Source organism: Saccopteryx leptura, chromosome 6 (assembly GCF_036850995.1).
Source record: "Saccopteryx leptura isolate mSacLep1 chromosome 6, mSacLep1_pri_phased_curated, whole genome shotgun sequence".
In the NCBI taxonomy this organism is placed as follows: domain Eukaryota; kingdom Metazoa; phylum Chordata; class Mammalia; order Chiroptera; family Emballonuridae; genus Saccopteryx; species Saccopteryx leptura.
Window position 1 is genome coordinate 37,630,665 of NC_089508.1, and position 14,084 is coordinate 37,644,748.

The 14,084-nt window shown below is 37.7% G+C and overlaps 1 protein-coding gene across 1 annotated transcript in view; it reads left to right on the top strand.

Moving 5' to 3' along the window:
- The first annotated feature begins 381 nt into the window (after positions 1-381).
- KCNH5 (potassium voltage-gated channel subfamily H member 5) overlaps positions 382-14,084 on the top strand; it is a 314,219-nt gene continuing 300,516 nt past the window's right edge. Inside the window, exon 1 of the mRNA XM_066342396.1 lies at positions 382-869. Coding sequence (XP_066198493.1) covers positions 797-869 — 73 coding nt within the window. The 5' untranslated portion in view covers positions 382-796. The remainder of the gene's footprint in view (positions 870-14,084) is intronic.

Sequence of the window (14,084 nt, forward strand, 5' to 3'; positions counted from 1 at the left end):
GCGTCAGGTGGCCGCTCTGCGTCCCCGCGCACCGCCCAGTCGGTCCCTGCTCCGCGCTCAGCCTCCGCGAAGCGCGAACACCTCCCACCGAGCAGGCGCTTTGGGGGCTCGGGACCCGGGCGGGAGAAACTGAGCTGCGATCCCTCCGGTTGCCAGGCGCCCTCTCTGGCATCCCGCCTGCTTCTCCCACTTCCTCTCCGACTCCACGGCCCCGCGGGACGGCGAGCACTCGCCCCCATCTCCCGGGAGAGAGGAGCGGACCCGAGGCGCACAGCCTCGCACAAGTTGGGCTCCGGCCGCGCGGGCGGAGGGGGCCGGGGCGAGCGGAGAGGGGCTGGCAGACAGGCGCCGGAGTCGGCTCTCCCCGCTCCGCCGGCCCCGGGGCGCGGGGCAGGGGGAGCCATGCTGAGCGCGCGCCCGGGCGACGGCCACCGCGGCGGCAGCCTCGGCAGCAGCTGGAGCGGCGGCACCGGCGGGACAGCCACAGCGGGGGCGGCGCAGGCGCACTGGGTCCCGCGGAGCCTGCAGTTCCCGAGCCCCGTGTGCGGCACCGCCACAGTCTGGGCAGCGGCGGCCGGGGGAGCGCTACTACCATGAACTGCCTGGTTCTCCTCCCCAGAGCTGCTCATCCGCGTCGGGCTGGAGACACAGTCAGGGGACCCCGTCGCCGCCGCCGCGCCCCCTCTTCTCTCGGCTGCATCTTCTCCTCCACCTTTGCCTCCTCTTCCTCCACCTTCTCTTCCTGCATCCCCCCCTCCCCCGCCGCGGATCCTGGCCGCCGCTCTCCAAACCCAGGATGCCGGGGGGCAAGAGAGGGCTGGTGGCACCGCAGAACACGTTTTTGGAGAACATCGTCAGGCGCTCCAGCGGTAAGAAGAGTTGCAGTTCAAACCAACCCCACTTCGATCCTGCCCACTTGCGTCCCCCCATCCTCCCCATCCCATCCCTCTCCCAAAGGGGGCGGGGGACGCCGACAGCCTTACCTGGTGGCTTCAGTAACTAGCTGGACCTGATTTGGGGTGGGGAGTGGGAATGAGCTGATGGTGGAAAGTTAGTTGCATACCCTCCTCACGACGTACTCGCCCGCCTCCCACCTGTCCAGAGCCAGGATCAGGTCGAAGCTAAGGGGAGCGGAAAGGGTGTATGTAGGTACTTCTGCAGAATAGAGTTGAGTTTCGGTTTGGTGAGGGTTATGTGAGGGTTATTTTTCTTCATTCTCTTTCCACTTTTTTTCCCCCCAAAGTAGGTTGTAGAAACTGAACAAATTCTTAGAGTTTAGTTAATCTCAGTGCAAGGGTTTCCTTCAAGTTGGGAATGACTGCAAAAGTGGCTACTTAATAAGATTTAATCTCTGGATTGGTTTTTGGGCCCAATGGGCACCGCTCAAGGGAGTCTTGTGCTAGGGAGAGTCATTGAGGTTGAACCTGATGAAGAGGGCACTTGAAAAAATGGGAAGGCAATTACTATGCTCAAATATATGTGGAAAGTTTCTTTCTTCTTCTTCTTTTAAACTGTACATTGGCCTATAGTAATTTGTATCATACTTGATTTGACTTAAACAGGGAAACGTAGAAGAGAAGCAAGAGCTTCTGTATTTTTAAAGTAACCAGAGAAAGAATTTTAAAAATGCCATTTTACCTTGATAATGATGTGAAGGTTTTCTTGCCTTGAAGTGTCTTTAAAATACCATCCATTTATGCATTCAGAGCCTCCAAGATATTCTGAATGGGGGTGGTTATATAGTTCACATTTTAAAAACCTTATAAACCTTGCATTTTATGGACATCTCTATATCTTCCACTTGTTTCAAATTCTTTTTATATAATTTTCAGTTTATAAGGAAAATATGTAAAGTATTCTTTAAAGGTTTTTTTTTCCTTTTTTCTTTCAAGGCCTGTTATTCTGAGATCCCTTGCTTGGAGAATTATGATAGAGGCATTTCTGTATATCGATTACAGTGGAGCTTGGACCAAAGCAATTGAAATACTCTCTGCAGTTCCAGAATTGTTTATTTATTCATTAAAACAATATTTTGGGGGGTGCCTTATACAACAGATGCTCTCTGGGATCCTTTGGTTAAAAAAATGATTGAGATACTTCTGTTCTCAAGAAGTTCCCTACCTAGTGGGCAAGACTGAAGCACACTCAAGTGAGCATAAATAATTAAATATAATTATGCTTTCCCTGATTGGTAGATTAGACTGTATTAATTCTTATATTATCTCTTCTAAAACTAGGCTTGCACATATTTCCCATGGTTTGGGGCATATACGTATTTAGATTTCCCAAGCTATTTTTCATAAAGCTCTGATGTGTGACTTTATTTCTTCCACTCTGGCCAATACCTGGTACTATACAAGTCTAGAGCAGACTTTTTGGGTTAAAAAAAAAAAATAGCTAATAGGCCTGATCTAATTAAAAAACCCAATACTATTTTTAACCATTCCAGTGTTATTTCAAATGTGTTTTTGATTTTTTATGAAGATATAAAATATACATTTTTGATGGTAGAAACCTTCTTATGCTAATATTATTCAAGAGCTAATGTACAAGGAGATACTGCTGTTCAACCGATGAGTTTGGGAAATTTAAAGATATGAAAGTCTTATTTCAGCTTTCTCATCTTCTTGAGTTAATTGCACTCCTGGTAATTTGGTCTGTAAGAGGACTTTTCAGAGCAGAGGAGAAGACCCATAGGCTCTTGGTTGCTCTGCAGAGTAACCAGGAAGGAGATGACAATGCCTTGACTGAAGTTTTCTAATACAGCATCTTTGGCTGAAATTTCTTATACAGGCTGGAACTATATCCAGTCTTTAGATTACCTTTTATTTCAGATATACCATGAAATGAAGACTTAACCTGTGTGGCTTAGAAATACCTGCTTCTGTTGCCTCCATTTTACATCTTCCATCCAAATTAGTGAATGTTCTATCCTTTTCATACGTCATGTTCATAACTGCTTCATTGGTTTAATGTTTCTTTCCATGGGAAACACCAAGTGCAAATGAAAACGTATCTGTTTGGCATTTAACATACCACCTCCAATTGCTTAAGGCTATCTTTTAATACCACTTTCTACTCAAAACCTGTGAACTTTGAAATGTTTTAGATACTTGAGGCAAATATATGTGCATGTGTATGTAATAAATACTGAAAAGTCTCAGTACTGCTTTTACAGGAAGGACCCTGGAAAATGAGAATTACAGTACTGAATTAGTCTACACATCACATAGCCATGCCATTTCTATATGATTTGGCAGAGAAATAGATACATTTATTTTGAGATATTGTTTAATTGAGATTAACAGAGAAAATTTCCTTCAGAATTCTCATAGGCAGATCAAGTTTGTCACAGTGAAGATTTCATTATTCATTAACAACACTGAAAGTAAAGTGTTTGGTAGAGGTTTAGTGGAAAAAGAAAGAAAAGGATGAAGCACTTCCGATAGATTTAAGAATTGGAGAGAGAGGCTGGGATTGCCTATTTACCTTTACCTCACGACACGCTTCTCTTTTTGATACAATATCATGTCCTTCGTATGAAAAGACCAGATCTGTTGGTGAGAGTCAGATGAAAGAGAATCATATATATGGAGATGCAAACAGATAAACATATAGACCAGCATCCACCTTGATACAAAGACAGATACAGAAGAAAACTCTCTTTCTCTCTCTCATATACAGAGAGAGATGTAGAAAGTAACAGAAATATAGAGGGAGGCTGGAAGGGGAAGAGAGAGAGAGCGAGAGGGAGAGAGAGGGAGAGGGAGATTAGACATGAAAGGGAAACACACAAAGAAAAAACAAAACATGAGGCACTTATTTATCCATGGCTATCTCTAATGAGCTGAAATCTCAGCCAATTAGAAATCCGTCAGAGAACTTCGTGATGATGCAGAAGCAAAGAGCAAGAAGTGTGGAATATTTGGGTATAGCTTTCAAACGTGAGGCATTCCTAATAAAATTCCAAACTCTGCAGTCGCAATTTCCCAGAATAATGGTGCTATATTCTGTGCCCTGGAGTAGCACTAGAGCCTATTTGCTTTTATTTCCCACCTCCTGGGATGGGTTTTTAAAAAATTTTTTCTTATTTAGTTGACTCAGTCTGTTATGGGAAGGCATTTCAAATTATTACTGGTGATTCAAAGTGTATAAAATAAAAAAATGAGGGCCATTGAATAGGATGGATACACACGTACTTTATAGACAAATCTCAAAATATTAGAAGTAGGGAATTCCTTCTTTTAGTTTTAAGATAAAAGACAAGATCATTTTAGACAAATAAAAGGAATTATAGTAATTCTTGGTATGTGATTCTAGTAGGGATAGAGAGCATATTACTACTCCCAAGAAGTTGTAAAGGTCAAAAGTATAAATAGCAAGGTTTAAATATGCTTTTGGCTTAGCAGGAATAAGTTGTTAGGTAGGAAAAGTTTGGGAACTATGTGGAGAGTTCATTACACCTGTGCAATGTCTCATAGTTGGTCTCTGGCCCAAAGTGCTTATTGATGGAATCTGTATCTGGAACATTACTAGGCCTTCATCCCTTATTTAAATTTCAATTATTTATGCAAGTTCTTTATCCACATATATTGGGTTGTAAGGAGCAGTAAACTTGTGGGTAAAGGGGAAATCACTGAAATAAAGCAACAGTTTCTAGTACTTTTAGGTAAAATTTTAGATTCAAAAAACAAAACAAATTATTTCCAAGGCCTTCAATCTGATTATGTCTTTGGGCAGCACATTTTATTCAGATGTTGTCTTTGATTTCTTGACAGATAGGCAGTTTTGGTGACACTATTTTGGGCGACAGTAAATTAGTTTGCTATTTTTAAAAAATCATAACTTCGAAAATAATGTATTTTTATTAGAAATTAAGTATTGCTCTTTAATATTTTAAACATCATGAGAAATTAGAAATATTTTTTCTCTTTAGAGAAAAAAGGGGTTCAGGAAAGAAGACAGAGGAGGTAGAATTTTATGGACCACTTAACTTTCAAGAGAAGAAGTTCAATATACTCAATTTCTATTTTTCTTGACATGCCCAGGTTATACAAGCACTTTGCACTTTTTTTTACTGTTATCTTTTATTTATAGGAATATCCAAAATTATTTTTTTGCTATCATTAATATTTATAAAAAAAAGTTCTTAAGGAAAGCTGGTAAGAGAGGAACTAGAGAAACTAGTAATTTTAAAACAAAACAAAAAATGGGAATAATAACTTCTAAATATTATGCAATGTATAAGAAATGATGAAGAAATGGGCATTTTGGGTATACATTTCTGGGTATTTTTTCCTTGAAAGATTTTCCTTAACAACTAAACCACTACTCCAGAAATATTCATAAAAATACATAGTGTTTTAGAAGCATTGGTTTACCAATGTGTCACCTTCACTATTAAAATATCACAGAGGTTGAAATTATACTGATAACATCCTAAATTATGTTTATAAGTAAGCCGGAAGATTGTATCTTGCTTAAGAGCCCACACTACATTATATAACAAATGCAGTACTTTCCTGACTAGAGAGATATTTATCCCAGATACCTCGTGTCTCATTGGACTTGCCCTCTTGGTCTATCTTTTGCTGAATTTCAGAAGTAGGGTGTGTATGAAATCCACCTACCTAGCTATCTTTTAACTGCCCTGCTAACAGAACCATAAAAGACAATCTTTTTTGATAGAAGAAAGCAGCTATCATTATTCATTAACAGCAGCTGATTATATTTCCAAAAATAGATCCTTTAGTTTAGTCAATATTCATCTTTGACTTTCATTGTTAATAACAGCTGTTTGCTAGCATGGACAAATAACGCTTCCATGATCTTCAGTGTCTGGCCCAGGAAGAGGTTGTGTGTTGTTCTTTGAAGCGCTATACTTAGGATTTACCACAAGAGGTCACTATAAGTTCTGTCACAGGTGAACCAAGTAGTTAATCTTTTTTCTTCTTCTATTTTCTCTCTTTTTTCCTCAAGTTTGTTTGGTTGGAGGTTAAAATGAATGTAGTTTATTACTCTTGGAAGAAAATATTTAAATGTAGGACATAGGAAATAAAACTAAAGAAGGTATTTATTTCTTTTAATCATTACAATCTTTAGTGGATGATGACCTACATTTTGTGATTAAATGAATGGGTATTAATAAAAACAGTTTATCTAAAGGAATAAATTTAAAGAAATTTTTAGATTAGTAAGACATTTACTTTAACAGATTAACAAAATTTTATTATAATAAATCATTTCAGTGTGGTGGTACTATATATGAAATATAAGGAAAATGCCATATAATGTTCACATAGGAAGGATGAATATATATACTTCAATAAAATTTGTCCTTTAGCATATGTCTTGATATAATAATAAATTGGTGAAGTATAATCGGTTCATGACAGTGATTTGAGTTTATTGACAGACAGTTCACAGATTTATGGTTACCTACCTAGAATACAATTCCAGTATTTTGATATTATCCAAACTTTTAAAATAAAATACAGGGCTAAAACAAATATTCTTCAAAATTCTCCAAACTTATTAAGCTACCCCCAAAATATGATTGGAGGTACTATTACTTTATGAGGTATCGTTTTCTAGTAATCAGTAAGTTTGAATCTTGGTTTTACGGATTTTATATTCCCTTTTGGGAGGGTTAGAAAACACATATTGAGATATAATTTGAAATGTCCTAAACAAAATTAGTTTTAATGGAAAATGAAAATATGCCATATAGTACTTTTATGAATAAAAGAGCTGTCGTGAAATTAAAAAAAAACATAGATAACAAGTCACGACCAAAAACCAGCGGCAATTGTGGAAAGTGAGGTTAAAGGAGGTAGTTTTGATGTCCACTAATGGATATTTATAAGATATTTCCTCTTACCAGTTTCAGAGTAGAATTTTAAACAGTTCCATCTTATGTCCTTGTCATGCACACACAGCAGGAAGAAAATGGTAACGATATGAGGTAAAATAATCAGCTTGATTGTGATAATCATTTCACAGCATATACATACATCAAACCATCAAGTTGTACACCTTAAATATATACAGTTTTTATTTGTAAATTGTGCCTTAGTGAAGTTGAAAAAACCCTCAGCATATTCCACCAAATACTCTAACTTAATGTATGTATGGCATGGCTCCTCTTCATCATTGAGGAATACGTAAAAAGAATTATTTAAATATCTTTATTTTATATAATGTAGAAATTAATATTGGAAAGGTTTAGTCTTGAAAAATATTTAATTAAATAAGGGCAGTAATAATATAATCTCATAAATCATGTATTTTTGACATTGTTTTAGCATTTGATTTTATGTGGTTACTTTTTTTTTTTCACGTGTGAGAGAGAGCAAGAGAGAGAGGGACAGATAGGGACAGATAGACAGGAAGGGAGAGAGATGAGAAGCATCAACTTGTAGTTGTGGCACCTTAGTTGTTCATTGATTGCTTTCTCACATGTGCCTTGACTGGAGGCGTGGGGGGGGTCCAGCTGAGCCAGTGACCCCTTGCTCGAGCCAGTGACCTTGGGCATTAAGCCATTGATCTTTGGGCTCAAGCCAGTGACCATGGGGTCATGTCTATGATCTCACTCTCAAGACAGCAACTCTGTGCTCAAGCTAGTGAGTCCGTGTTCAAGGTGGATGAGTCCACAGTCAATCTGGTGACCTCAAGGTTTCGAACCTGGGTCTTCAGTGTCCCAGGCTGATGCTCTATCCACTGCGCCACTGCCTAGTCAGTCAGTTACTCTTAAACTAAAAAGACACTTATGTACATTCTAGATAGTTTTGTGATATATACAGTTTTCACATGGAAATAGGAAAATTAAGGAGCAGAGACATTTAGCTAGAAAAAATGGTTGAAAAGCTATTTGAAATTTTTATTGAAATGAATTTTTTTGGGGGGGGATCTGTTCCCATGAGATAAATTAAGTGGTACTGTGTACGAAGTCCTATTGATTTCAAGAGATTAGAGATTTGAGATCTGAGCTTAAGTGCACAATCATAGCAGTTTCTAAGGGTAATGACATATATCTGGGAAGTCATGAAAATGTTGAATAGAAACTAAGCTCTGTAAAGCTATGGGCCACACCTTGCCCATACTTTATATCCTCTACCGTGAAGAGCTCATAGCACTAAGCACTAGTTAAGTAAATACTTTTTGATTTTTGTCTCCTACATTAATTAAGTCCATAATTAACTTGCCCCCAAAACAATGCTGATTAAATCCATTAAGTAGGCTTGTAAATGTAATTGCATAGTTGAAAATATTCAAGCAATGAGTACATTTAAACATAAAAATAGCACTGTATAGGGCCAATCAGATGGTTCTCATGAGGTGAATGTGTAAGTGACCTCATGCTCATCTTCATTTCCAACTGAAATAGTTTCTATCACTTTTTTTCAAATCTCCAAGGGCTTAAAACCTTGATAATTTTATGCAAGAAAGAACTGTTTCAAAATTTGTATATTCTAATTTACTTTCTAAAACAATTTAGCAGTTAGTTTTTGATGGTAAATTTTATCATTGAGAACTGATCCATACCAGGTTAAGTGTCTTCTGAGTGTTTTGTCTTGAGGAACAGCTTACCATCCTATACTCTATCCAGTGGAAGAAAGAAAATGGATTTTTGGCTATTTAGAGACTGCAGGGCCAGCTTCAGATCACCAAGTTTAACTGAATGTCAGACAACTCACTCGATTGAGGGGAAAAGTTAACCTTTATCCTGATCTTCTTTGTAAGTCTTTTATGTCTGCAGGCATATATATATACTAGAAAGCCCGGCGGTCATACGAAATGACCGCTGTTCTAGATATTATAAATTGTAATTAAAATGATTTGTGCAAAGGTGTCTGCTAATTCAAACTGAATTACCCAGGGCAGGCGGTGAGGATGCCCCTTTGCTTAGTGCCCCACGGGGTTTCCCCTTTCTACTTGCTTAATTGCTTAAAGTAGAGTGCAATGAAGGAAACCACTGGCGGTACATTTCTTAAGAGCCACCACTAGCTCAATAAATAAAGGTGATTTAAATAATAAAATGTTATTCACATGTCAAAGATCTCTTTGTACACAACATTTCTTGTGTAGATCTTTCCATCATTTTTAAGCTCGCCTTGCAGAGGACCATCAATTATTTTTAATTTTACATCTGTTCTTTCATGAACTCTTGAACAGGCAACATAAAGTTGACCGTGTCCAAATGCAGGCTCAGGTAAAAAAATGCCAACACGCTTAAGCGTTTGGCCCTGAGACTTATTGATGGTCATAGCAAAGGCAAGTTTTACAGGAAATTGTCTATGTCTCAATTGAAATGGCAACCCTGTTTGAGATGGAGCCAAATCAATTCTTGGAATGACATGTATTTCACCTTTAGAGGAGCCAGTCAAAGACTTAGCCATTATGACATTATTTTTCAATTGAAGGATGCAAAGTTCCAGTTTGATGATAAACTTGACCATGAAGTCAAAAGCAATAAAGTCCTGGTCCAGGCAAGTCAATTGGTTTGTTTCCCATGGACGCAAAAGCAAATGAACTATTAATGGATCGAATGCTATTCATGTACTGTTTGCTATTTGGATGCTGATTAGTCAATAATTTATTCAAGAGTGGTGGATAATTCTCAATTAGTGGAACTACAATGTTTCCATACTTGCAACATTGAGAAAATCCTTTCTTGCCACGGTCAAATCAGTTAGTTTCTAACTTGAAGTTTAAGGACTGACAGTGTTCACATTTAATATTCATGTCACCAGAGGAATGTTCAAAAATTAAAGTTTCTCCGTTTGAAACTGTTTTAATCCTTTTTGCGTTTCAGTCAGCATTACTCTGTCGTTTTTTTGCATTTCTCTCCTGCCTTTGTTCAAGGGACTCATTTTGTCGAGACAGGCTTTTTTGTCTTGCATCTGAGGCAAGCCTTGTTTCTCTATGCTCATCAGTCTCATTTTGCCGAGAAAGACGCATTTGCTCTGCAACTGAAGCAAGCCTGTCTTTCTCTGCTCAGTGGTTTCTTTTTGTCGAGAAAGCCGTCTTTGTGCAGCTTTAGCTCCTTTTCTCTCCTCTTCAGTGCTGTATTTTCTAGGAGGCATTCTTAAAAGAAATTACGTTAAGACGTAGTTTTTATGTAAAACAGATGATTGCCAATGCAAACAAATGTTCACCTTTCCCCTGACCCGCTCAATTTGCGTTCAGCCGTGGCAACTTCACCCCATTGGCTAGTACAGTTATGCAAGCAACCAATAAGCTACCGGCGACAGACACTTAAGCCGCATATAATAAAGATATGAGAACAGAGGAGTTTTTCAGTGCCAACTTAAATAGTCTGAGAATAAAGTCCCTTAAAAACAACTCCTGTCCTTTTGCTTGATCCTCATACTCTTTCTAGTTATTCATTAATTCAACAAAAATTTATTGCATGCCAACTGTGTGCTAGGCACTGATCTAAACATTGGTAATGCAATCTAAAAATTATGTTTCTCTTCCTTTCTTCCTTCCCACTTTCTTTCTTTCTTTCTTTCTTTCTTTCTTTCTTTCTTTCTTTCTTTCTTTCTTTCTTTCTTTCTTTCTTTCTTTTTCTCTTTTCTTTTTATGTACAGGCAGTGTACCCATTGGTTAAGAGCCATAGTAGGTTCTGGAGGTTTGCATTTGAATCCTGACTCTGATACTTACAAGCCCTGAGACTTACTTATCTGTACCTAGTTTTCTCTTCTATAATGTGCAAGTAATAAAAGTGCCTAGCTGATGGTGTTGGAGTGAGGATTGAATGAGGTAATATGTGCAAAGTGCTAAGAACAGTGTCTAGCACATAAGAATCAGTATCTGTATCAGTGCTATTAGTTATTATCATCATTTAGATGTTTAAATCTTTGAACATACCACCTATATTCGATGCCTTTAATTCTTGGTCATCATTTCCTTTTGCATCTGTTTTCAAGCGATTTCTGTTTATACCATGATGTTGAAGCTTCCTAGAAGGTTGCATACAGTGAACATTCATGTGAATCCATATTTTTCTGGCTTTGCTGGGATTGAGACTGCTCCCCTGCCCTCTCACATCCATGCTCATCTTTTGGATATCATGTCTTTTCACTTTCTCCTTGCCCTTTTTCCTGGGTTCTCTTACTATTCTGTTTTCCCTCTTCTCCCCTCTCTCCCCTCCTATCTTTTCCTCTCCTCCCTTCTGAAGAGTGAAGAGTCATTCAGGTTTAGCCTTTAGCTGTCTTTATTACATCTTCACCCTCCTTTTCAGAGCACGTTTGTCCTCTGTGCTTGCTCTGTCTTCTGTGCTCCAGTCTGTGTTGCCAATGGCCTGTACAATTTCTCTCTTCTTATACCTTTCATAAGTTGTCTAAAACTCAACGTGGCCAGAACTGAATTTATCACTGGCTTTGGCTTCAAAAAGACTTAGTTATTTTGATATTTTTTCACTTATGTAAAAGGTATTGAGGTATAATTACCAACCACCGACCCTTAAGAATAGGAGTTTTGTCATGTACTTCTTTTTATTTCTTTTTTTTAAAAATGATTTTATTTGTTAAAGATGTTCTAGAGAAAGGAGAGAGAATTTGGGAAGAAATGAGAATTATCAACTCATAGTTGCTTCACTTTAGTTGTTCATTGATTGCTTGTCGTAAATGCCTTGACCCGGCAAGCCCAGGGTCTGAAACCAGATACCTCAGCATTCCAGGTTGATGCTCTATCCACTGTGCCACCATAGGCCAAGCATCCATGCCATGCACTTCTTTTTACCATGCACAAGTGCTGTGTGCAGAGTGAATTTTTGCCCATTCACTATACTGACTCATATCAGAGCATGAAACATGTCCATAACCGACATCATATACAAGCCAGTGTATATAAATATGATGAACCAAAGAAAGAATTACAGGTGGAAAGAAGAGTTGGACTTGGAAATAAAATATCTCCTCTGAGGATGGGGGCTGAAAGGTGTAATACATTCTCCTATTCATTCCTAGAGTAGTCTCTCTGTCTACTTGAGCAACCACGGTCAAGGTAACTAGTAATCTTTCTGGAACTCTGTGGGAGCATTTCCAAGCTCAGAGAACAGTGCTCTCAAGAGAGCAAAGGCATTTCCATCTTGATGACACAGACTTCTGTCCTGGCTTGACCCTTTAACTGCAGTGACCCACTAGGACTCTCCAGGATTATAATAACTAGCCTGCAGGGTTGCTGGAAAAATTCAGCCATAGCACAGACATAGAGGATCTGCCTCATCATAGTAAGGGCTCAATAAATATTCAACTTTTTCTATTCTCTCTAAATAAGGTAAGGTTGGGTAGGTTTTCTTTCTTTTTCAAAATCTGAATAAAGCAAAAGTATTAAGGCTTGAGATTTTCCTAAACTCGTGGATCTGAGCTTAAATGCATTTGGATTCACTTTACCCAGGGCTTATTTTTGTTGGAGAAAAACAAAAACCAAAAACAAACAGACACTAGTTCTCTCCTCAACAAAAGACTACTAGTTAAAGCCAAAGAAACATGTTCTCTTCACCTCCATACCTGGCAGTGCTGGGAGAAGACAAAGAAGTCAGAGATGTCAGCCTCTTTTTGTAACTGGCTGAAGGAAAGAAATTAATGAATTTGTGATCTGTATCTTTCCCTTGAACAATTAGCTCCTAGTGCATAGATAGTGGATATTAAAAAAAAAAAATAGGACAAAGCTTTAGAAAATTAATTAGATTCTAAATGCATTCAGAAAAGCCTTGCTTGTTTTTCTAACAGGTGTGCAGGTTAGACTAGTCTTTTAATTGAAATTCTTCATTCGTTTCTTGTCATTAGTCTCCAATTGCCTTAAAAGGTTAACTTCAAAGAAAGTATATAATCCCTTCAGAACAGACAAAATTCATTTGCAAAAACAAGGTTTGTTTATTCTCAGGATTGAAAAGTTATGCTGCATCATTAAATATGTAATATTTTCCCCCCTGATGAACACATCTTGACTGATTTAGCTTTTATCCAAGATTATATAATTAGTGATATATAATTAGTGGAGGTCTTTAGATATTTTAAGAAATCTTATTGTAGTAAAATCCAGTAGCAAATTGTCATGATCTGTATTCTAGCGAAGGTTTTTTTTTGTTGTATTTTGAGACTCTGAAGCCTGTAGGCTGTTATTGTGGTCATATTTTCCTTTTAATGATTCTGACCAGTGTTGTTTTTAGAAACCCATTTTCTTATAAATAAAACACAAACTATTAAAAGTAGAAACTTGAAATTATTGAGCACATTTTTTTTTTGTGTGTGTAGAAATATTTCTATAACAAAATTGCTATTATTTCTACCACTACAATTTCAGAAATATGAAGTTATCTTATGCATTCTAAATCACTTTGGCTAGTTGGGAAAAGAATGCCATCAAAGAAACACAGAAACTTAAAAACGTGCCTTTGATCTAGAAGGAGATGAAACATGGAGGCATATTTTTAACTTTGATGACAGCTGAACAAATTTGAATAAATTAACAGGATTTTTTTTTTACTATTTCAAACTCCCACAGTGATGGTCTGCTTAATGTTGCCAAAATTATTATATAATGATTAGTCTTATTTTGAAAGGTACAACATGTATCCCCACCCCACATTTTAAAGATATATTCCCTTATAGAACTATAGATAAAGGTGCATTATAAAGACAGAAAAGATATCAGCCTTTTATTCTGTTCCTGATATAGTAGAAGTGGGCACTGCATCTATCAGAAATCAACATTGTGGATGTGGGCATGACCTATAAATTATTTATGCTTTTGTTTAGCCATCTGTCCTAGAACTTTATTTAACCCAAATAAAATGTGTTATATGTGATTCAGGAATTGTTTTGTTGTTACTGGTCTATGAAACTTAAATATATCTATAGATATAGCTCACCCAGAAGACAAGTTTAAAAAATAATATATATTCCATAATTTAAATTCACAAGTTTTTAGAGTGTAGGGAAATCTGCTTAGAAATACCTTTCTTTCTCTCTTTCTTTCTTTCTTTCTTTCTTTCTTTCTTTCTTTCTTTCTTTCTTTCTTTCTTTCTTTCTTTCTTTTTCTTTCTTTCTTTCCTTCCTTCCTTCCTTCCTTCCTTC